The sequence below is a fragment of the Nothobranchius furzeri genome, chromosome 11, assembly GCF_043380555.1.
Source record: "Nothobranchius furzeri strain GRZ-AD chromosome 11, NfurGRZ-RIMD1, whole genome shotgun sequence".
Taxonomy (NCBI): Eukaryota; Metazoa; Chordata; class Actinopteri; order Cyprinodontiformes; family Nothobranchiidae; genus Nothobranchius; species Nothobranchius furzeri.
The window spans coordinates 54479890-54502417 of NC_091751.1; the positions used below are offsets into that span (position 1 = coordinate 54479890).

The 22528-nt window shown below is 41.3% G+C and overlaps 3 protein-coding genes across 4 annotated transcripts; 1 reads left to right on the forward strand and 2 right to left on the reverse strand.

The window, feature by feature from the left end:
- Positions 1-4490: 4490 nt before the first annotated feature.
- On the reverse strand, positions 4491-5300 carry LOC107384003 (ADP-ribosylation factor-like protein 14). Its single transcript, XM_015956982.3, has one exon. The coding sequence runs from the start codon at positions 5298-5300 to the stop codon at positions 4701-4703; it is 600 nt and encodes a 199-aa protein (XP_015812468.1). The 3' UTR covers positions 4491-4700.
- Positions 5301-5615: 315 nt separating this feature from the next.
- ppm1la (protein phosphatase, Mg2+/Mn2+ dependent, 1La) lies at positions 5616-16156 on the reverse strand. Of its 2 annotated transcripts, none has more exons than XM_015956980.3 (5): positions 16027-16156; positions 15256-15722; positions 11388-11562; positions 10068-10229; positions 5616-9763 (listed from the first exon to the last, which is right to left on the reverse strand). In XM_015956980.3, the coding sequence occupies exons 2-5, from the start codon at positions 15652-15654 to the stop codon at positions 9411-9413; spliced, it is 1089 nt and encodes a 362-aa protein (XP_015812466.1). In that variant the 5' UTR covers positions 15655-15722; positions 16027-16156; the 3' UTR covers positions 5616-9410. The 2 variants fall into 2 exon arrangements, with proteins under 2 accessions (XP_015812466.1, XP_015812467.1); XM_015956981.3 differs by having other exon boundaries at positions 15256-15357; positions 15481-16156.
- Positions 6646-21588, forward strand: otol1a (otolin 1a). Its single transcript, XM_015956991.3, has 6 exons — positions 6646-6780; positions 17513-17624; positions 18253-18725; positions 18813-18893; positions 20298-20369; positions 20469-21588. The coding sequence occupies exons 2-6, from the start codon at positions 17587-17589 to the stop codon at positions 21335-21337; spliced, it is 1533 nt and encodes a 510-aa protein (XP_015812477.1). The 5' UTR covers positions 6646-6780; positions 17513-17586; the 3' UTR covers positions 21338-21588.
- Positions 21589-22528: the final 940 nt, after the last annotated feature.

Genomic DNA, 22528 nt, shown 5'->3' on the forward strand with positions numbered 1-22528 from the left:
AAAGTTCACAAAAATAAACACAGGATGTAAAAGAATCCCCTTCTAGACCTGCAGAAAGAGAGAAAAAATGTACATGTAAAAATACAACAGAACCAAAAAAAGAACAGCTCCAAACAACATAATGATACAAAAGTAACAATGTTTGCTGAAAAGCACATGATTTTAAATAATTCATGGTGCATTTAGTGTCAACCACAGCTCAAGATTAAGTGTCAAAAACACTTAAGTCCATTCTTGTGAACACCTGTGTGTACATGCGCTTGTGTGTGTATGGTTTCACCATAAAAGTGTACAAAAGTGAGTGTTAGGGACCTCAGAAATGCCCCCAAGACCCATGGCAAACATGGCAGAGAACCGAGGCCTTGACATCCAGAGGTCCCTTTGGGGCATGGGAACCACAAAAATACCACATCAGAAGCAAGGGATCATTGAGAATAAATAATTGACTCTTGGTAAAACCATAATTTTAACTGAAGGGCTATCGGTAGACATTTCCATCTGGCAAGATCATCTTCCACCTTTAAAAGTGGGATGTAGTTTAGTTTTGTCACATCTGCTAGCCTGGCAGAGATATTAATGACCAAGGATGAAATATTTCCTGACTCCAATGGTGTATTAAGAGAATTGAGAGACAAGATTAATTGGAAACACTGAAGCTCTTGAAAAAAAAATTATCAATTCAATTGCTTGAGAGAGAGAGAGAGAGAGAGAGAGAGAGAGAGAGAGAGAGAGAGAGAGAGAGAGAGAGAGAGAGAGAGAGAGAGAGAGAGAGAGAGAGAGAGAGAGAGAGAGAGAGAGAGAGAGAGAGAGAGAGAGAGAGAGAGAGAGAGAGAGAGAGAGAGAGAGAGAGAGAGAGAGAGAGAGGAATGTGAATTCTGGAGAAAAAGTAACATCGTCTGCATAACATGATTTTATGTTCTATGTTCTTTCACGTTATGACTTCAATAACTATACTTTGCCCGATTGTTGCTGCTAGTTGTTCAATAAAGAGAGTAAACTGTGAGAGGGAGAGTGGGCATCCCTGCCTGGTCCCCCTCTGAAACAATACATTCTCACACCCGAAGCGTCAAAAAATGTTGCGGGGTGACCAAGCATCTTTTTCCAACTCCCGCGGTAAAAACTGAGATTTCACCAGATTCTGACCTTTACCCTCTTGCTATTTAACCTTCCCCTCACCCCCATCCTAACCTTTACCCTCTTGGGCACTCAAAACGTTGTTCTGGTTAACGTGAAGTTTAGAATGACCAACAGGGTTATGGTTAGGCTGTGGGGGATGGGAAGGTTGAATAGCAAGAGGTTAGAGATGAAATGTTAGTGAAATGTGCGTTTTGACGTGGGTGTCAGAAACCGATGCTCTGGCACAACATGTCGACTCATGGCGCGTTGGAAACAAACGCTTGGTCACCCCGTGTCACTTTTTGATGTTTTGACTGTGAGAATGTGTTGTCTGAAGACAGATGCTAGCTGATATTTGGTCGTTTGTCCTGACACTTGCTGTTGGTGAACTGTTTAAGGGGTTCAAGCAGTTTATGGAGGAATTTCCAAACCAAATTTATGCAAAGTTGAAAGAATGTCCATTTAACTCTGTCAAAAGCCTTTTTCTGCACCAAAAGATTAAATACTAGTTTCAGTGTTTAAATTGTAAGAAAAATATCAAATTAAGCAATCTATGTGATTTTGTGGACGAATGCCTCCCTTTATGAATCCAGTGAGGTTAGGGTGTAATGTGAAAGGGATTACCCTCTGTAATCTTTTTGCGAGGGCTTTACAAATTGTTTCATATCAACACTAATAATGGATATTGGGTGATTGCTGGTAAGAAATGGGGCATTTAACTGGTTTTAACAGCAGACTAATGTTGGTTGAATTCATATTGTAGCCTGCCATTTTTTTCAATTTCATTCATCATTCTGAAGAATGTTGGAGCCGGAATGATCAAGAATTCTTTACAGAATTCTACTGGAAACCAATCAGGACCTGGAGCTTTCTTGTTGAGCAGGGTTTTAACGGCTTCCTGGAGCTCAGCTGATGTTACTGGTGAGTCCAAAGCCACCGTTTGGCTATCCAATAATTTAGGAATTATTATTTTGTAAAGGAACTGATTGATCTCATTATCGGATGGGTTTATGTGAGTATAAAGTTTTGTAAACGTCTCTAAATACTGCATTCCCAGTTGTTTGGTTGTTTCCACTTCATTTATTTAGAACAGGTTAGCTAACAGTCTGCCTGGTTTTTTATCATGTTCAAAGCTCAAAGTTTCTATTTTGTCTCTCTTCAGCTGCCGTCTGCTTAAACACGCAAACCCATTCCACCCATTAACAATTGCTCTACATGTTATTGATATGGATTTAGCAAACAATTTATTTAGAATTGGATTTCAAGCTTGTAGACTCATTAAACTCCAGAAACAAAAGTGGATGTTTAAAAGGAAGATATTGTTTGTATCTGTAATGCAAGAGTAACACGAAACCAGCTCTTGTCAATTCAGGAGACGTGCAGACATGCTATTAAGGACCACTTCCTTCCATTACTGCCCACAGCCTAATCATGTAGTCACTGAATTGATTATTTTCCTGAAGGCTATGATGAAGCATAAAATGACAGCATGCTCACTGCATCCAGTAAAACGGTTTGTCACATCTTTAGCTCTGTTTTGTTTTTTGTTTTGTTGTTGTTGTTTTTTTTTTGGGGGGGGGGGGGGACAAATTACAAATATTGCTCCATTTTAATTCAATAACAATTCGTGTTTGCCCTGTTAAAGATTATTAAACACATTTTTCATTATAAACCCATTACTGCAGTGCTTCCCGTAGTACTCTTAAGTGTTTGTTTTAACAGAGAAAACAGGGTTGCACTTAGCACTTACTGTCTTCTGTGGAAGGTTCAGCCTAAATGGAACAAAGAATTGCAGCAATTTAAATTCTCTCTCTCTCTCTCTCTCTCTCTCTCTCTCTCTCTCTCTCTCTCTCTCTCTCTCTCTCTCTCTATCTCTCTCTCTCTCTCACACACACACACACACACACACACACACACACACACACACACACACACACACACACACACACACACACACACACACACACACACACACACACACCAAGTTGTGTTGCATAATGGAGGCTCACGTGCTGTTGCCAGAGAAGACCTTTAAGTAGTTTGGAGGTTAAGTGCGTCAGCACCTCGGACAGCGCCCCACATTGTTTTGCGTCGGAGGGCGTGCTGAGCGCTGTCCGTGGTGCTGAAACGTTCACCTAAGCTCTTTCATGGTTGGACACTTTAACCTCACACATAGTTTTTTGGGTCACAGGTCACTTCTCGGTGTCGGCAAGTCTGATCTTCGACTTCTTGGGCGCCTCTTTACGTCCATGAATGCCAGCTATTTCTGACGACGTCGTCACATCCGCTTTTCGCATAATGAATCTGGGGGACACTGACGTGTGCATTGGAGTTGCAGTAAAACTTGTTTTACGCGTTCTGGAGCACTTTCAGCCATTTTAAGTTTTAATTCAGCTGATGGGAACTACTTGCTACCGTGCTAACTTCCAAACTGGACATGAGGGTGGTGGCTTTCCACATTTTCCGCACCTGAGAGGGATTTCCTGCTTCCTCCAGATTCTACCTGATTTGACTTTTTCATCTCTGCATTCTGAAGACGACAGCGATGTTTTCCAGTAGATACCTGCCTGTCTTCAGCGTCTTCCTTCTTGACCCTTCTCTGGTTTATTGCTTAAACAGATGCGGACAGAAATGGTGCGCGAAAGACCAAATCTGTTGCGGAAACAGAAACTCCACTTGTTGCAAGCAGCCTACGGTCAACATTTACTCCAGCATCGCCGTCCTCACCCGGAAACTCTCCGGGATCCTGATTATCCTGCTCCTCTTTGCTGTGGGATATTTTATTCACAGGATTTTGTGCTCCAGATCTCGGCAGCCCACTCCGTCTCAGAGTAGACCGCCCCCTGTTACTACATCACGGGAGCTACTGATGGAGAGCTGCCCGCCCGAAGCCTTTACTGATCCAGCTCCTTTTCCTCAGTTGCCCAGCTATGATGAATGCAATCGTCTGCCAACTTATGAAGAGACGATTCGGGATGGAAACCGAGGACCGCCGGGGTCTAATATGGGACAAGCTTCATGATGACGAGGATTTGGGGACTTTAAATTGCAGATATTTAGTTTATTTCGATTAAATTATCCTGAAACTGGAACAGTGTACCACTGCAAAGTTCTTGATTGGCTGTTTCAGCACTTTTAAAATTTAGGTATGTCCAGGTGTGTTTCAAGTTGATCAGGTTACAGATCGGATTTAAACTTATGGACAAAAACTGCTTTCATTAATAATTTAGCTTTTGATTATTATTTATTTGCTTCTCATAACAACTACCGGATTTCAGCCACGCATCTCACTAATGTCCTGCCCTTTGATTAAGACTGCGTTGTTAATGTTTTGTTCTTCTGAACAAACTGTGACGTAATGTGCAAACCAATCACCCTTTGGTCAGCTGCGTGTTTTATTTTTAACTTGCATGAATATATCAGCTCTTTTACAGCAGAAAGAAACTTTACCTGGATTCAACAAGATCTCAGATTTGAAGCGACATTATTTATTTTAAGAGAGTGGAAATCTATTAACAAAGTAAATTCAAAAATGCATTTGAAATATTAAAAATGACATTTCCTATAAATAAAATAAATCCGACTCATTGTCTGGTGTTGGAGCGGAGGTAGAGCACTGTTTCTTTGATGTTGTCCTTCACATCCTCGGAGGGGAGCCGGACCATCTGCACCACCCTCCTATAAGCCTCCTCCACTCCGAATCCCGTGGACGCAGAGCACGGCTGAACGAACCAATCTCGACCGGAACACATCTTCCTCATGTGGAACTTGTCCTTCAGTTCTGTGACAGTCAGCGCGCCGCTCGCGTCCTGTTTGTTAGCCAGAAGGATCAGAGGGCAGCCGCGCAACTGATCGCTCCTCATGGCTTTCTCCAGCTCCCTGCGCGCCTCCTCCAGACGACCCCGGTCCGACGCGTCCAGCACGAACACGAGAGCGGCAGTGTTCTGGTAATAATTCGGCCAGTGTTCGCGCATCTTCCTCTGACCGCCCACGTCCCATAAGGTCACGTTGAAGTTCTTCCTGTTCTTTCGGGCTTCCAGCGTCGCCACGTTGAAGCCAATGGTCGGGACGGTGGTGACGCTCGCCTTGTGCTTCATTTTGTAGAGGAGAGTGGACTTCCCAGCATTATCCAGACCGAGGAGCAGAACCTGGACTTGTGGCTGTTTAGATACCGGGTGGCCCATAGCAACGTGGACATAGACAGGTGCTTCAGCGGATGAGGGGCAGTCACATATCTCAGCTGGTGGCGCACTGTTTGCTCACAGCGTTTCCTGGAGTTTAATAGATAAACCATTAGCTGCATGGTTTACTGTAGACTGATAAGGTGGCACACCAGGGACAAAGTTTGATCCAAGCCACTCCTTTAACACTATAAAGTTCACTCCAGTGCTCAATGATCTCATCTTTCAAATTTCATCCTGCTTATCAGCAAATTGTCTTCAGAGAGCATAAAAGGTTAATTACAAGGCAACAACAACAACAACAAAAAACTATTTTACTTAAAAGTTATAATTGACAGCTTTTATTGTGTCATAGAAAACAGTGGGTTGGAGAGCAAAATGCAAATCTCCTTCCATAAGACAAAAAAAAATGAAAGAATGTGTCAATAAGAAAACGTTGAAACAGCTTTTTGTGCTGCACACCAAGACTGTGTTCAACAATTAAACACTTCCTTTAAAAACTGCCTTCAGTCAGAGCTGCTAACATGAGTCACTGGCACAAGAAAATCCACATAATGCAAAATAAATATTTCTGTAGAAATAAAATAGGTTGTATTAAAAATAATAAATTTAAGAGTATATTAAATAAATAAAGTTTAGTCGTGGCGAGTTGCCCCTGACTTCATCCAAGCTCCTTTCTTTTAAACCTCATCTCTGCTTTGTTTCATTAATTATTACAATTTTAAAGTAATTTTATGCACGTTTGCTTCTTATGAAAACAAATATGCTGTTTATATCATAAAACATCAAATAAATGTCTGTGGCCATCTTCTGTCAAGCCTGAGACTGGATGTTCCACATAACACATTCACAATCCGCTTCATCGTGGAGGCTTTTTCATTCCACTCCAGCTCCACACCCTCTGCTGCAGTGTGAACACCAGAAACCGACATGGACATCTTCTGCTCTGAGGATCCCAACAAGGGCACAGACACCATCCAGTCAAAAATCGATTGACTCCTCTGATCAAATATAATTTTCCCTGAGTACTTTACATTTCCTATCAGGTTCTAGTCCATTTCTCTTTAGGTTTCACCCACACTCCACCAGTTGGATTGTCCATGACGTACACCAGTCCACCACCGTCACAGCGACTTTGGGGCCAAGAGTGGGATGTTGTTTTCTCCTGGCTCCGGGTAGAAGGGTGAAAACACATCGTTGGAGTGGTCACCCTTTTCTGGATGTGGACTACAGAGGCTGGAGTGGAGAAAACATCCGTTTGAGGATAAACGTCCTCTGTGCCAGTGCGCTGGAAGATTACGCGGGCTTCAAAGGAGGATTTGGAGCCGTGCTGTCCCATGCTGTTTGGAAAAACTTCCAATTATTCCTTTACAGAAACCAAATGAACCGAACGGCGTGGACCTGTAGATACCAAACGAGTGTATTCCTGTTTCCTTATGGTTGACTTTTATGCCACCACAACACCAGAAGGTGAAGTGTTCCTGTAAGTCAGAAACGTGACTCATTGCTTACAGACACCAAACTGAATCGGCTCATGTTCCAGCTATTTTTAATCTCCACCTGCTGCATGCTGTCTCTAACCTTGAATGTGGACGGTTTCGAGTTGTGCTGCAGCGGGACCGAGTCGGGGGGCGTGACACGGAGAAGCAGCTATTTCTGTTCTGATGGTCCAAATATATCAGCTGTTTTCCAAACCCTCTATGATCACATCATCCCAACACTGTGACTAGTTGCTGTTTAATAAGCAGTTCATTTGAGCCCAGTGGCTCCAAGCAGGAGCTCTGATTTTAACTCCCAAAGAGTTCATGAATATGACTTTAAAAACTTGACATCTCCAGTGTATTCACGCAAAATAGTTTATTGTTTCACATGAAACAGTCCGTGGGAATGGGTTCTCTGGTAAAATGTTTTATTGTAAACTTTTGCTTGCATACAGAAGGATGGGGAAAAAACATATTGATGGCGATTTGGTATTCTGCCAGAAACATCCCCAAAAAATTAACAATAAATAAGGCATTAGGTTAAATGTTAAATAAAAAAAATCTCATTGTTGCTCTCAGCTAATGAAACATCAAGCGTCTACAGTGCTAACCATAGACTGTACATACGGTAGGTGCTAACAGCTGAACTGAAAACAGTAATCAATCAAGTATGGTTTACTGGAACTTTCTCTGATGTGTCGCTGCTGTCCGTATTGCTTCAGGATCATATTTCTGCAGCTTCCATAGCTGCAGCATGCAGTCTGCATGAGTCATCTCTTCGTCCAGAGGACTTTCTAGGTCAAAGCCACCATCAGTGTCCTGTGACAAACATGTGTAAGTACCTGGTTCATTAACACGGAGAAGCCAAAGACATGCCTTGCTGCAGACGAGACCCAGGTTGAGGGAACAGCTCAGATTAGCTCCATAACATTGCAGAAGAGCATTTCAGGTTGTAAGTCAGGTTTTACATACATCAAAACCTTACTGAGGTACCGACAGTGTGAACATCTGCCGATATGTAGGAGTTAGCATTCAGAATTAAAACGGTTTTAAAAAGAAGCACATATGCTGTTAATGCTTTTTATTTTCCTCATTCTAACTTGGCATTTCGCCCCAAATATGTCTTTGAGTATCACCCACATTCTGCAAACTTGAAATGCTGCTTTGGAATCAAGTTTTTGTCCCAATAAATAATTAAATAAATAAGTAAATAAAGGTTGTATTACTATGAAGGTTTCAGAAGTAACTACTCTTTCAGGAAGTGGGGAAAAATATGCAGAATTTTGAAAAACCACTTTAACTAAGTGAAACCACAGAGAAATCCATTTATACTGATGATCTCAGCTCCTAATGCAGATGATTGGTCAATTCCAGAAACGTCACATTAGAGTTTGACCGATACTGGTTTTTCTATTGCCGATACCGATGCTGATATGTAGGAGACGTAGTCAGCCGATGGCCGATATGTACTGCCGATATTCATGACCAATACCCAGACTTTTTCCACCTGATTTCATGCTACTATATCACTAATGATATCAGATGATGCACATTTCTGAAACTGAATCAGTTTTTGAACTCTGATTTTAACAAACTGCTAAACTGAACTTTGTGCACTGCTCAGTGTTAAGACACCTACATAAAGTTATTTTAGAGTATCTATTATGCAGATGTGAACGTAAAATTTAAATCAAATTCTGCAACAGCACAGGGCTGCCTGAGGATGTGCCTGAATTTAAATTAGCTTCACTAAGGAGAAATATCGGCCGATGCAGGTATATAACTTTTTTTAAATAACACGCCTGATATATCGGTCCACCCCTACCCCACATTAAACATTTTAAGATTTTAGTATAACATTTAGATAACAATCACAAATTCAAAATTTTATGTTTTGAAACAACAAATAAGAAAAATGTAACTGTTCTAAAAATAATCTACCATCATCCAGTTCTTACAGTTTTAGGGGTTTTCTCCTTGAATGTTTATACTGTCATCATCTATCTTTATGAAGAAAGACTTAAAATTAAATGCATTCCACTTTCGGTCAAGTGTGCAGAAGGTGAGTGTTTTACACTCAGAGCATTAGCTTTGTGTTCAGCATCCTTTCACGTGTCTTCTCATAAATGATTTCAAGTCAAAATGTACAACAATCCAGTGTGTCATCAAAATGCTGCAAGCCAGGGGGTGATTTAGCAGTTGCATTTGCAGCACCGTGTTGTAATTAAACAGTATCTCTTGCACAGGCACAACTTTTTTTCTCTAAAGAAAATAAAAACATCCAGAGGAGCTGCATCAGTCGTGTGTATGTATAATAAAGTCATCACAGACTAATGTGTGCTGGTTCAGAGCAAATCCTGCATGTCTGCAGTGTTCTTTGATATTTTAGGAATTATTCATTCATACAGAAGATGGTGATGATGCATTTGTTTAAATGCATTTTTTTTTCCAAATCTGATGTCACAAAGTAAACCGGTTTTACGTTTGTTAGTAGGTATGTGTGCATATGCCTGTAGGTAAATGCACTCGTCCAAAGTAGTTTTTAGTAGTCATGCTTCACCCGTGTCCTGGGATCGTTTTCCTCGGGATCCGGATAAATCACAGTGTGAGCTCTTCACTCAACCCCGTCCTGCTAACCCGCCTTGCTGCTCCCCCCAGCTCCACTTTTAAACTTCACCACCATGACAGTGATGTTGTCGGGGCAGCCGCGGTAGAAGGACTGGAGGACGATGCTCTTGGCACCGAAGTGAGGCTCGTCTAGTCGCTCGCGGACGAATCGCACCGCCTCCTCGTTACTGAAGGCGTCCCACAGCCCGTCGGATGCGAGGATCATAAACTCTGGTTGCAGTTTGTCCAGGTCAAAGGTCATTACGTCAGGGTCGGGAATTACTACGTTGAGGTTCTTCAGCGGGTAGTCGCCCAGGGAGCGGGACATAGCGAGGATTCCCTGGACTCTCCAGGATCCGTTAAAGCTAATGAATCCTCCTGCAAGTAAAGCATTTAGTAAAAAATAAACACTTATGTGCATAATCGTGTATCTGGTATTACAAAAAATGGATAAAAATGTCCCTTAAATGTTTGGCGAAGTGAAGATCTTAGCAAAACGTATGATCTTCAAAGAAATACCGCTGAATTTATGCCATAATCAAAGCTAAAGTCGGGGTGAGAAAACATTAAAGGGTGTTTGACCCAAATGTTAAGTGTTATTTTCTATTTCACCAGCAGATGACAGTCAATGAATGTGAGGTGTGTGGTGCAGCTGCAGAGGGAGGCTGAGCTCAGCATGTACCTGCCCTCTTGATCCTCTTGCGCTCTTTAAGCTGGTACGGCTTGTGGTCATGTGACAGTGCAACTGCATTCCCATCTTTGTCACACAGCACCCCTCGGGAATCTCCAACATTGGCCACCGTGAGCTCTCGATCTGACAGCAGTGCCACCAGGCACGTGGTACCTGAGTAGAGAATTTAAAGGAACTTAAGCAGAAGCCTCTTAATTGGCAGTCGTCCACTCTTCCTGTAAGTCAGAGCTAGTGACTTGTAAATCCTGGCTGTCGATGATAAAAGGCCAAAAATCAGCTGTTTTATCTGACAAGTGTCTTGAATTCTGCCACCGGATCAATCTAATCTGCTTTTCTGAATCGTAAATAAGCGGCATTGGGATATAAAGCTGTGCAAATCAGTGAATGACATTTTCTTCTGCAGATTTTCAGCTGGGTGGTGTATTAAACAAGTTATTCTGAACTTATAGAAGCAGTGGGCTGAGACGGAAAACCTGGATTCTACTCAATACCTCACATGCAGCAGCAAAAGTCAAGAATTGATGACAATACTAGCACAGAAAGCATTGTTTCTTATTTATATTTGCTTAAAATTTGACCCTAAAGCTTGGTTTATGCTTGACACATTTACTTAACGCTTGGTGATGCGGCTCGCGGATGGAACACGCTTCACAACTTGCAGCATTTATGGTTCATGCGGCTCGTCTCTGCGGTGAGCCAATATTCTCCCAAACTGTAGGGGGCAACATGGAGCTCTACGGCATGCATCCAACACTACACCATAGTAGAAGTAGAAATTACTGTTGTTTATAGCAGTTGTTAATGAAAGTTGAAAGCCAACTCAGCTCTTTTAGAATTGGTGGTGTTCTTGTTTCCACCAGGATCACCGCTTTTCCGTTTCTTCCCCTTCTTTGCCTTCACATATCGGTCCCTCATGTTTTTCCAGCATTTTTTAACAGTGTCCTCGTCTTTTACGACAGTGCGAGCTATTTATCTCCAAGTATTATTTACAACATGTTGATCACGGTGATCTATGAGAGCTGAATCATACAAATGTCTGTATTTACGAACTCTGCCATACTAGCTCTTGCAAGTTCGCCAATGTTTTTCTGTGTTCGACCATCCGCGTGGTTAGAAAATTTCCTAGGTGCGCGGTGCGGAAAGTTTAGGCAGTGCGGAGGCGCAGATGGAGGGGCGTGGTTGTTAAAATGACGCAATTTTGCCGCGCGGAACCGTGCAAACCTCGCGGACGCGTCAAGCATAAACCAACCTTAAGTCTTTAACAAAATGCTTAAAGTGACCTCCTTCCTCACTCCCACCACCCGTCCTGACCTGCTTCATCATGGTTGACAGAGAGTTTGTCTAGCATCTCACGGTCCACGGACAGGATACGCTGCTCGAGGATGCTGGTGTACGACGCAGCGCCATCTCTCTTCTCTTTCTCAAAGGCCTGCAGCTGCTGCTTCAGAGTCTCAGGCAGGTGGGCTTTTGCATAGTCAGCTGCAGCCTGCGGTGGAGAGAAAGTCAGAAGAGCACAGACAAAAAGTGTCATTCGATGGATGGGGAAAGGAAATGCAGAGGCACAGAACTAAGCTGTTTATGGGACAGGTGCTGTTAAATAAACTAAAACAGAATATTATTCTGCAGACATGAAAGATTTTAAGATTTTAAGCGTTAAATCTGGAATTTTATTATTTTATTTACCTTGCACCAAAAACAAAGCAACATTAAGCGGTCATTATAATACTCTTTGTAGCCAAAATTACACACAAAAACTATTTATTACTTCAATTTTTACAGGGTTAGATTGTTGCATGGCGTATTTTAACAGAATTTGACAGCCATTAATGTCACTGAACTCCAGCGGCGGACTAGGGATGGGTACCGAATTCGGTACTTTTTAAGGTACTGACCGAATTCCATAGTACCGACTGAGCACCGATTCACGTCATTTCAAACGGTGCCTCGTTTCGGTACCCGTCCATCATAACGAGAACTTGCCTAGACAGCTGCGCATGCGCAAGAGCGTTATGTCATCGGTCGCTGCGAGCCAGTTGTAAACAGAGCAGCATGGTAGAAAGAACGCACGCTAACGCTTGGGTCCACTTCACTAATGTGATGGGTAACTGGGTGATGATGAATTCAGCGACAACGATCTAAGTGAGACATCGTCATCTTAATCTGCTCCGGTAGGTAAATAAAATGTTTAAGATAACGTTAGCTTGATTTGTTAGCTTCCGTTTCACTAATGGTGCGTTCGCTTTCTCCTCATAACTCCGAAATTCCGACTAGAAGAACATGAACGCGCTCTAAAGTTTGGCTTCACTTTACTAAATGTGACGGGTGAAGATGAAACCAGTGACAACGATTTAAGTTTGAGGCATCACTGTTTAAATCTGCTCCAGCAGTTAAATAAACTGTTTAAGATAACGTTAGCTTGATATGTTAACTTCCTATGCCACCATTGTTATCATCTAATGGTGTGTTTGCTTTCTCCTCGGAAATTCTAACTTCCCAGTAGGAAAAATCAAATGAAAAAAGACGGCAAAAGGAATGAAGATACACAGTAAATTCAGTTCACAGTAAAGATGTTTGCTTCAGTTAAATTATCAGCTCATAAAACTACAAGGACGATGTTAAAATACAAACAGCTGAATGTTATTTATCGTGATATTTATCAAATATTGTTATATATTGAGAAAAATATATATTTAATTATAAAAGAGAATTAAAATAATAAACACTCAAAAGTATCGAAAATTGGTACCGTTAAGTACCGGCATCGATTCGTAGGTACCGGGAATTAGTACCGAATCGATTCAAATGTCAAAGGTACCCAAGTCTGGGATCCCAGAATGGCCGGTGGCTGTAACTGCCAACCGTCAGTGGGGGGGCACCACTGCTTCCAACAATTACAAGCTGTCCAGTTTAGATGGATACAAACTACAGTAGGTGTGGCATAATGCAGCTTTAATTTGGAGAAATGCTGTGTTTAGTCTCTCAAACACACACAAACACACACACACACACACACACACACACACATACACCAGGTGTTCTGTGTTGAATTATTAAGCATCCTTGTGAGCAACCATCCCACTTCGCTCCTTCTCCTCCAGTATTCACTTAGCATCTTTCCCCTCTCATTTCCTACACCTGTACTTCCATTAAACACGTTTTGCTGAATAAAATCTAAAAACGGAACTGTCCATCCTGTTTGAATGACCTTCTGGCTTTCTAGTCAACATATTCTATCTGCACTCTAATGTTGTGTAATTTAGTTTAAACTAGTATTCTTGCGGTTGTTGATTTTATGCATGATTATGCAGCAAAACAGATCCCCAAACCACAGCAAAGATACAAAAGTGACTTACTACTGAGCACGTCACGCAACAGTTTCAAAGCTCTTCCTGAACATTCTGTAGAGAATTGATGCTAAAAATAAATAAATAAAACAAAGTCTAAAATGTTTATTATGACATTTATGGAACTGCATCTAAATGTATCAGATATTACAAATAAGTAAACCCCTTTGCTTTTTCCTGCAAGAATAACCTGAAGAGAAGAGCATTGCAGATACGTAAAGAGCTTCAAGTTAACACTCCCAACCTTCTGAACAGTCCCCAGCCTTTATATTCAATTACTGAGTGTAAAATACAAGGAGCCACTTCATTAAAAACAAAGTGGATCTCGTGCTTAGATTGCTGCTGTAATAAAACATCATTCCGCCTCACACCACCAATAACCATAAATTAAATTCCATAAAGCAAAGCTGCATGAAAGCTTGAACAGAGCCTCTTTGGACTGCCTTAGTAAATCAAGCAGAAAATGCAGCAGCAGCTTGTGCTGACGCTTTTGTTTTCGGCTGCATAGATCATTTAATAAACGCAAGAGAAAGAAATCTGAGACATTTCGGAGAAATTCTTTCCATTCTTTCAGAGCCAGGACACGTCGCACTGAAAAACAACTGTTCCTATGTGGCCATATTTGGCCTGACAGCATGCTTTCATTTATTCTGGCTCTCTTTTTTATGTCAGGAAAAGGTGTGTCCTACTCTGCTGCAAAGCCTTTTCACCACCGTATAGAAGATGTGACCTAAACTATAAAAAGGCTAAATAAACAAGGAAAAACTAACAGCTAAAACCAAAAAGTAACACATTCATCGCATTTTACAAAGTTAAACAGCTTGTTTTTTTTTAGGTATAACTAACATGCAAAAATGGTAAAAATAATCTTCGTGGGTCTGACTTTTTCAATGTTGGTTGCATATATTTAAAATTATTGATAAACAAACATCAGTGAATGCACAAAAAGTTTGGAACCAATTATTGTAATATATATATATATATATATATATATATATATATATATATATATATATATATATATATATATATATATATATTAAATACGCAGTGCAGCACAGGAAACAGATTAAATGGGCAATCTGATGAATGGATGTCTGCTGGGATCACAGAAAGTTTAGAGGATTTAGCTTTTTTCCCCCACAGTGGAAGTTATTGAGTAATTGATCAATATGTTGTAAAACTTAAAGCTTCAGTGAAGTCATTTTATTCTATATTAACATAAGAACCCACGCTCTCTTCTCGTCTCTCTAAGCTGCAAGATGGTGGATTTATTTATGTAATTTCAAATCATTTTTGACTCCTCTGTAATTTTAAGTGTTTTTAATAACTAAATAACAAAAAAAGAAATTTGAAGTCCTTCCTTCTGAGTTCTCAATCCTCTCAAGGCCAGATGGTGTTCAAAATGACTCAAAGACCCCCCATGAGAAACCGCTGACCCCTGACAGTGCGTGTGCGCGCGCACGCACACACACACACACACACACACACACACACACACACACACACACACACACACACACACACACACACACACACACAGCTCTTTGTAATCAGGAGCCAGTTCTACCAGAGGGACTGTGGGGGTGTATAACAGAATAATGGAGGAAGTGCTTTGTTTGAGATATGGTGCTTGAAAACAAATCAAACAGCTTGGAAGATAACAGAAAATAACATTTAACAGATTTGATGATGCATGTGATCTATTTCTTTTTGTTTGTTTTCAGCATTTTATCTTACAACCCACTGCAGCAATCAAAAGCTGATGTTCTGCACCGCAGCAGGAGTGACTGCATCTAAAACAAAATGCAGTAAAACAAGGCGGACAAGCTTACCTCTCCACCGTGACCGTCGAAAATCGCGAATATCGACGGGTGGCTCTTGTTGGCGATGTCGGTGAGCACCTCGAACCGGTCCTCCATGTGGTCTCTCCTCCCCTGTATGGAGTACACGGCCACGTTGTTGCTCTTGAACTCCCACGTCTTGGAGAACTCCGCATCCAAGATACGGAGGCCTCCGAGCCGCTCATTCTGCATCATTTCCGCCACTTTCCCCTTCACCATCTTCACGGCATCCCTGCTGGACTTGACGATGGTTTTCACCTCGTCGGTGTGAAAGAAGTAGCTCCACAGCGCCAGACTGATGCACAACAGAAACAACGTCTCAGGCCTGAGGAGAAAATAGCGCATGATCCGACCCAGAAGAGACAAGAGCGTCATTGTGTCTCCTATCATCACACGCAACCAAACTGCAGTCTAACTCTCCTCCTTTCTGCACGATTCACTCCATCCGCCTCGCGAACCTAGAGAATAAAAAAATATATTTAATGTAATTTTTTTCAAAAGATCGACTCAGTACGATGTGCGACATGAGAATTCCGTCATTTAAAACGCGTCTTTTGGTTCCGCTTCTACTTCCTTCGAGCGTATTTACGCACAGCTCGTTTGGTCAGGAAGCGCAAGACCAACGGGCCACTCAGGGCTCTATCCGATGTCCTGGCTATTAGATCTGCTACAGAAGGGTTCTACTGCTTGAGACGATCTCACACGAAACATGGTAGTACGAGCGACTCTTTGGGTCGGAGCCAGCACGAACACGGGAGTCACCGGCAGGGAAGAGTCTTCAGGGTCACCCGAAGGTGTCGACCTTTTCTCCTTTTGACCCCCTTTCTTCTATTTGTCAATGCAGCCTCCGCAACAACATCATCTTTTCCCACACGCCTCCATTCTTGAGTTGTCAAATTGTTTGGAGACAGTAAGGATAGCACCGGAAGTGGAATATTTGTCCTAATAAAATGAGGGGGGAGAGAGAGATGCAACAGGTTCTCAATAACTGATTTTAGAGTTGTGCTTTTATTTTGAAATTGAGTAGCGGAAACGTTGTTATTTTGTGAGCAACTTGACCCTCAAGCATTGTGGTCTGAGTCGGCATGCGCGCGCAGCTGCGAGGCTCTGACTACGGAGTTCAAATATGTCATCCAGCGAACCAAAAACAAATCCTCTCAGCCTGTCTCTAATATCAAAAATCATGAGTGACTTTTTAATATTTTAAACTGAAGATCACAGAACCAGAACATGTAATCAGAGAATAAAATGAAATAGATTAGACCAATCCAAAATAAACAAATTAAACAACATTTTACATGCATACAAATAAAATAAACCCCAATTAAAAAAAAGATTAACTTTTAATTTGGCACCGAAAGCCCCTTTTTATTCTAATAACCACAGTTAATGCGTGGAATTGTGCTCATGTTTCTAAAAAAAAACATGTTTATGCTGTGAATGTTTTTACAAACAAAACTAAAGCTAAATCTTTGACAGGTTTCTCCCCTTTATATTTTATTAATAAAACAAATTGTGGCATTTGGGATTTACTTTATTTTGCTTGAAAACAGGAAAATACTCCCATTCCTATATATTTATATTAATTGCTGATTCTTGAATGTGCAATCTTTACTTGACAAACTTTTGTCCTCAACATAACCCCCTCTATCCACCCCTCGCCTGTTCTAAGCCCCATGATCTCTAGTTTCTTAGCTATTCTTGTTGGTTGGTGAGCCAAAATTAAGGTTTTGAACAAAAAGCATTTTTTCAGGCAGTGTAAGAGCTGTGACGCACTTTTTGAGACATCTGAGCCTGGTTCATTGATGCTTGGTTTCCATGACACGTATCATTGGGTGTACTGTGGTCCTTGAGTGTGTTAGATCAAGGAGGTAAATGTTGGATCGGTGTTGCCATGCCACCTGCTTCAGGACATTGATCTTTCTCCCACTGGGTGATCCATTTTTCTACTTTGAGGCTCTGCCAAATGGTGTGATTGGTACCCTTTGCATCTTTGATTGAATATTTGTGTGCATAGGCAACATGAGTTTTCCCTTAAATTTGTGTTTATTTTGACAACTTCATGCACCAAGTTTGTGCACGAATTACTCTTAAATAGTCCACTTGTACTTATCCCAGACAAAGAAGAAAGTCTTTCTTTGTGTCTAATCTGCTTTATTCTATATCCCTTGAGAGTCACACAATCTGTTCTTGCCAGCCCACCTACCTCATGATAACCTTCAGTATTTTATGTCTTTTGTTCTTTCAGTGGTTTAAAGGTGCAGACGGTGGGTTACAAGGGCAATAAAAAGATGTCTGGGAACACGACTGGTACCTGCTTGGATGGGGTGGAGTGAAGAATCAACAATCTGTCTCAGAAGGTAAATTACATTTGTTGAAGTTTTCTTCAAACTTCATTTTAATTGGACTTTTACATTTTTCAGACTATGAAGAAACTGTATTTGTTGCAGATTTTCAAGATAAATCTGTGTTCTATCTTGCTGAGAAAAAGACCATAGACACGGAACAGTCCATAGGTGTTACTGTTCATTTCTCTTGCTGCTCTTTTATTTTCTTCAGAATGTAGATCTGACCTGAAATCACACATAATGTGATTTCATCTCTGTCCTCCTGAAATAACATCAGAAATAAAACATGCTTCAGTATTAGCTTATATAATTTCTTATATGCCTTGAATTAGTTTTTGACTCCACCACCAAAAACCACCAAAAAGTCTGAAACCTTTGCAGATTGTTATGAGTGAAAGTTTATCTCAATTTCTTTTTATCTTTTATTATATATATATATATATATATATATATATATATATATATATATATATATATATATATATATATATATATATATATATAATTTATTGTCCCTCTTTGGGGCATTATTTCTAGCATTTCTGAATCTTTAATGCATCTCTGTTTTGCAAAAGGAATTACGTAAAAACAATAATAACCAATGCTGCACCTTCTAACCATCGGATTATTCTGCCTTCAGTATGCTGTCCACAGATGTCATCCTTTTGAACATTCTCTTCATGGCCCTCATGGTTTTGTTGACCTCTGGTGCCAGAACTACACACTGGCCCAAACCGCACAACACCAATAAGCCGCCTCCAGCTGAAACTAGCTTGGGAGGTGCAGGTGGAAAATCGGGAAAATTTGCACAGATGGCCCCAACGGCCCCATCATTTCCTTTCAGGAGCCTTCACATAGATCAAACAACAGAGCTCATGATTGACACGTTATCCGCTTCCCCAACGGACAGCAGCACCAACCATGGTAACGTTTACCCAACTGACCTTTACTCAGAGACAGCAGCACCTCCTGGCAACACCCTTGGAAACTTCTCTCTCGACTACAATGAATGCTTCTTCAACTTTTGTGAGTGCTGTCCTCCAGTAAAAGGTCCAGTAGGGCCAGCTGGAGAGAGAGGCCCACAGGGACCACCGGGAGTAAACGGCCTCCCTGGTAATTTAAAGTGTTAGCAAAATCATTTTATGAATTAATTTATTAAATAAATTAATTTTTCCAATATTTACTTTTTTTTCTTTTCAGGGTTGCAGGGAGTAAAGGGAGAAACCGGATCTCCAGGATCAGCAGGATTACCTGGTGCAAATGGACTCAGTGGCAACAAAGGTAACAAATCTCGTCCTACTTTTGTTAGTCATGACGGCAGCCTTTGATACAATCGTCCACGAAATACTATTGTATCAGCTGCAACGCTGGGTTGGGATTACAGGCTTGGCTCTCCAGTGGCTACATTCATTTCTTGCTAATAGGACCTTTTGTGTTAAAACAGGGGAAACCCCCTCTGTCTGGGCAAACCTTAGATAAGGGGTTCCACAGGGCTCTGTTCTTAGCCCCTCTTGTTTGTAATCTATCTGCTGCCACTGGGAGACAATGTGAAGTTCATTTTTTATGTTGACAACTGTCTCTCATTGCAAAGGGGCGAGTACCTCGGTCTCACCACTCCTTGTTTGTCTGGAGGAAATAAAGTTTTGTGTGAGCTCCAACTACTTACATCTAAATGAGCAAAACTGAGGTGATTTGGCTGACCCCTGGTAGGACTCCCTGTTTGGCTTCCGAGGTTGACCTTTCCTCACTGGCAAACCAGCTGATGTTGGTAGTCATTAACCTAGCAGTAACACTGGATAGCAGTAACTCTGGATACTGCTCTCAAATTTCAAGCACAAATTTCGGTGGTTGAGTGTGCCTGTTTCTTCCAGTTTCAACAGACTGCTAAGATCAAGCCAATGCTGTCAAGAGCACATTTACAGCTCTACATGCATTCATACTGTATTGCCTTGACTACTACAATGCTGTGCATACTGTTGTTAGTTTGGGAGAAGTTGTCCACCTTCAACTTGTTCAAAGGTTTTAGAAAGAGGGAGCACATTACTCCGGTGTTGGATTAACTTCAGTGGCTTCCGATTGAGTATCCGATTAGGTTTACAACATTGTCCCATGTATATAAGGCCCTTCAGGGTACTGCACCTCAGTACCTCTCAGCAATGATCCATAGACACATCCCCTTGCAGCACTTGCATTCTCTAAACAGAGGATTTTGGAAGAAGAACCATAGATACAAGGGTAGGGGTACTGTGCACTTTCTGTGGTATCCCTAACTTCTGGAATGAGTTACCTTTGCTTGTGAAGCAGGCTCCATCCCTCCTGTCCATCAAGTCTTGCTTCAAAACACACTTTTATCGATTGGCCTTTTCCCCCTGAAATGTTGATCTGGTTTAATTCAGTTTCTTGGCCTGTAATTAGTCACGAATTTTCTTGATTTTCTAGCTTTAACTTGGTTTTACTTATTTTTGATCATGGGATTGTTTTTCTACAAGTATTTCTTGTCTCCCTTTTATCTATATTTATCGTGTTTTTGTTGTATTGCTACTGTTGTACTGTTGGTATACAGCACTGTGGGCCTCTGCAAGGGTGGTGGAAGGTACTAGACATAAAATTGATGATCATTCTGTCAAAACGCTGCTTTGAGTAGGTAGGTATTATTTTCTGTTTTTAAAATCATGATTGCTTCAGGTGAAAAAGGTGATCGAGGACTTGCTGGTTCACCTGGTCCCCAAGGCATGCCAGGAAAACCAGGAGAAAAAGGTTATTTCCTAAAATACTTCATATTATACTCAAAATAATATTGGGAAATCTGAAAAGCATTGATTTTTTTTAAAGCCATTTTGGTTTTACGTTCTACAGGTGGTCTGGGACCCAAAGGAGAGAAAGGTGAGCATGGCCTCAGTGGAATGAAAGGGGACTCAGGAGAAAAAGGAGAACCTGGTCTACATGGGACCAATGGCACCATTGGGCTCATGGGTCCCCCTGGTGTAAAAGGGACAATGGGTCAGAAAGGTGAACAGGGATTGGCTGGCGAATGTTTGCTAGGTCACAAAGGAGAGAAAGGGGAGGTGGGTGATCATGGCCCTCAGGGTCCGATGGGTGAGAAGGGCCCTTCAGGTACCAATGGAACTGATGGTGCAAAGGGAGACAGAGGGCCCCCAGGAATGAAAGGGGATGCTGGTTTAAGAGGGATGCCAGGTGCAAGAGGTGTAGCAGGAATGAGGGGCGAGAGAGGTGTCAAAGGTGGACGAGGCCCTCGGGGCCCAAAAGGCAGTCCGGGAGAGAGTCTGGAGCAGGTTCGCTCTGCATTCAGTGTGGGTTTATTCCCAAGCAGGTCGTTCCCTCCACCTGGCCTGCCTGTGAAGTTTGATAAGGTGTTTTACAACGGAGAAGGCCACTGGGACCCAGCACTCAATAAGTTCAATGTCACATACTCAGGCGTCTACTTATTCACGTATCACATCACCGTACGCAACCGACCTTTACGTGCCGCCCTGGTGGTCAATGGGATACGGAAGATACGGACACGAGATTCCCTTTATGGCCAGGACATCGATCAGGCATCCAACTTTGTGCTACTACAGCTGAGGGAGGGCGACCAGGTGTGGCTGGAGACACTGAGAGACTGGAACGGAGTTTACTCCAGCAGTGAAGACGATAGCACCTTCTCTGGCTTCCTGCTTTATCAAGACTTAATGGAAAAGAACATAACTTTAGAAATTGTGTAGATGAGGCTTAGCTTTTATCTCCCTGTAGATGTTGAACCCTCAGCGTATTGTTCCGTGAGATTCACACCATTCAGCTAAATGTTGCTGCTCAGAATCTTTCTGCTGTTCTGCTAATCAAACCAAGTGCTTTGCTTGCCTTGTTGTATGAAAGGTGGTGGGTGACTGATTATTTAAATAGGTGCATGCAACATTTCTGTTTTTTGTAACATTACATTAAAAGTGCACAGCTGAAATAAACCCATCAAGCTTTATTTACTTGAAACTGAGTCTTTATTTAATTCACAAAGTATTTGACTAAGGATAAATGTGTCCCAGTGAACCAGATCTGGAGAAAGTGAATGATCTTTTTAGTGTCCACTAGAGGGCATAATATGCTCAGGTTTGGAAAATAATTACAGAAGATGATGGCTGAGAGAGAAAGAAAGAGAAAAATGAGGTAATAAAGAATAAGAGTCTCCATTATTAAGCAAAATGTATATTTTAATGCAAATAATTTAAAATAAGCCCCCAAGTAGATGCAATAATCCAACTAGTTGTGGTTAATAGTAAATCAGAAGGTTATTAAACCACAGATATTACAAGATGAACAGGAATCACAAATCTGGATTCTCACACCACTTCTCACTCACTGATGTCATTTCCTCTTTGAAATTCCTTAATCCATCTTAAAAAAAGATCTGGTTTAGAAGTAAAAGCTGAAAAACTGCTTCACATAAAATCAGCTGGATTTACAGGAATTTGAAGGACCAATGTTTTATGCAGACCCTTGTAATGTCAGATAAGTTGCATTCTTTATGAGCTTGGAGGATAACCTTCTAGCACAGCAAGTCAAGCTGTAAATTGTTACTCCTGGTCCCTACAGTACAACAAAAACAGCTCTGATTCTTACACATTTTATACTTTATTAGACTGTAAACTGGGAAAAGACATGACAGATGACAGAAAATAAAATTGATTTCCAGCACTCTTTCACACAGGGGATGCTGCACTTACTTAAGTTCAGACTCAGGTAAAAAATAGTTAAAAGAAAACACTGAAAATATCAATAGAACATGAGTTTCTCAACAGTTTTTGCGTTTTCACTTCCTTGTAGATGCAATAATCCAACTAATTAATTAATTGATTGATTGATTTGTTTATTGATTGATTGATTTGTTTATTTATATTTGCATTGTATTACGTTTTTCCCCT

What these genes read in the sequence shown, in the direction of transcription:
- ppm1la (XM_015956980.3), bottom strand. Translation starts at nt 15,654, where the DNA reads ATGATAGGAGACACAATGACGCTCTTGTCTCTTCTGGGTCGGATCATG. An exon ending in TCGACGGTCACGGTGGAGAG is followed by an intron (nt 11,563 to 15,255) that starts GTAAGCTTGTCC and finishes TCTCCACCGCAG; the next exon opens with GCTGCAGCTGACTATGCAAA. An exon ending in CAAGAGGATCAAGAGGGCAG is followed by an intron (nt 9,764 to 10,067) that starts GTACATGCTGAG and finishes CTTTACTTGCAG; the next exon opens with GAGGATTCATTAGCTTTAAC.
- LOC107384003 (XM_015956982.3), bottom strand. Translation starts at nt 5,300, where the DNA reads ATGGGCCACCCGGTATCTAAACAGCCACAAGTCCAGGTTCTGCTCCTC.
- otol1a (XM_015956991.3), top strand. Translation starts at nt 17,587, where the DNA reads ATGGGGTGGAGTGAAGAATCAACAATCTGTCTCAGAAG. An exon ending in GGGAGTAAACGGCCTCCCTG is followed by an intron (nt 18,726 to 18,812) that starts GTAATTTAAAGT and finishes TTTTCTTTTCAG; the next exon opens with GGTTGCAGGGAGTAAAGGGA. An exon ending in TGGACTCAGTGGCAACAAAG is followed by an intron (nt 18,894 to 20,297) that starts GTAACAAATCTC and finishes TGATTGCTTCAG; the next exon opens with GTGAAAAAGGTGATCGAGGA.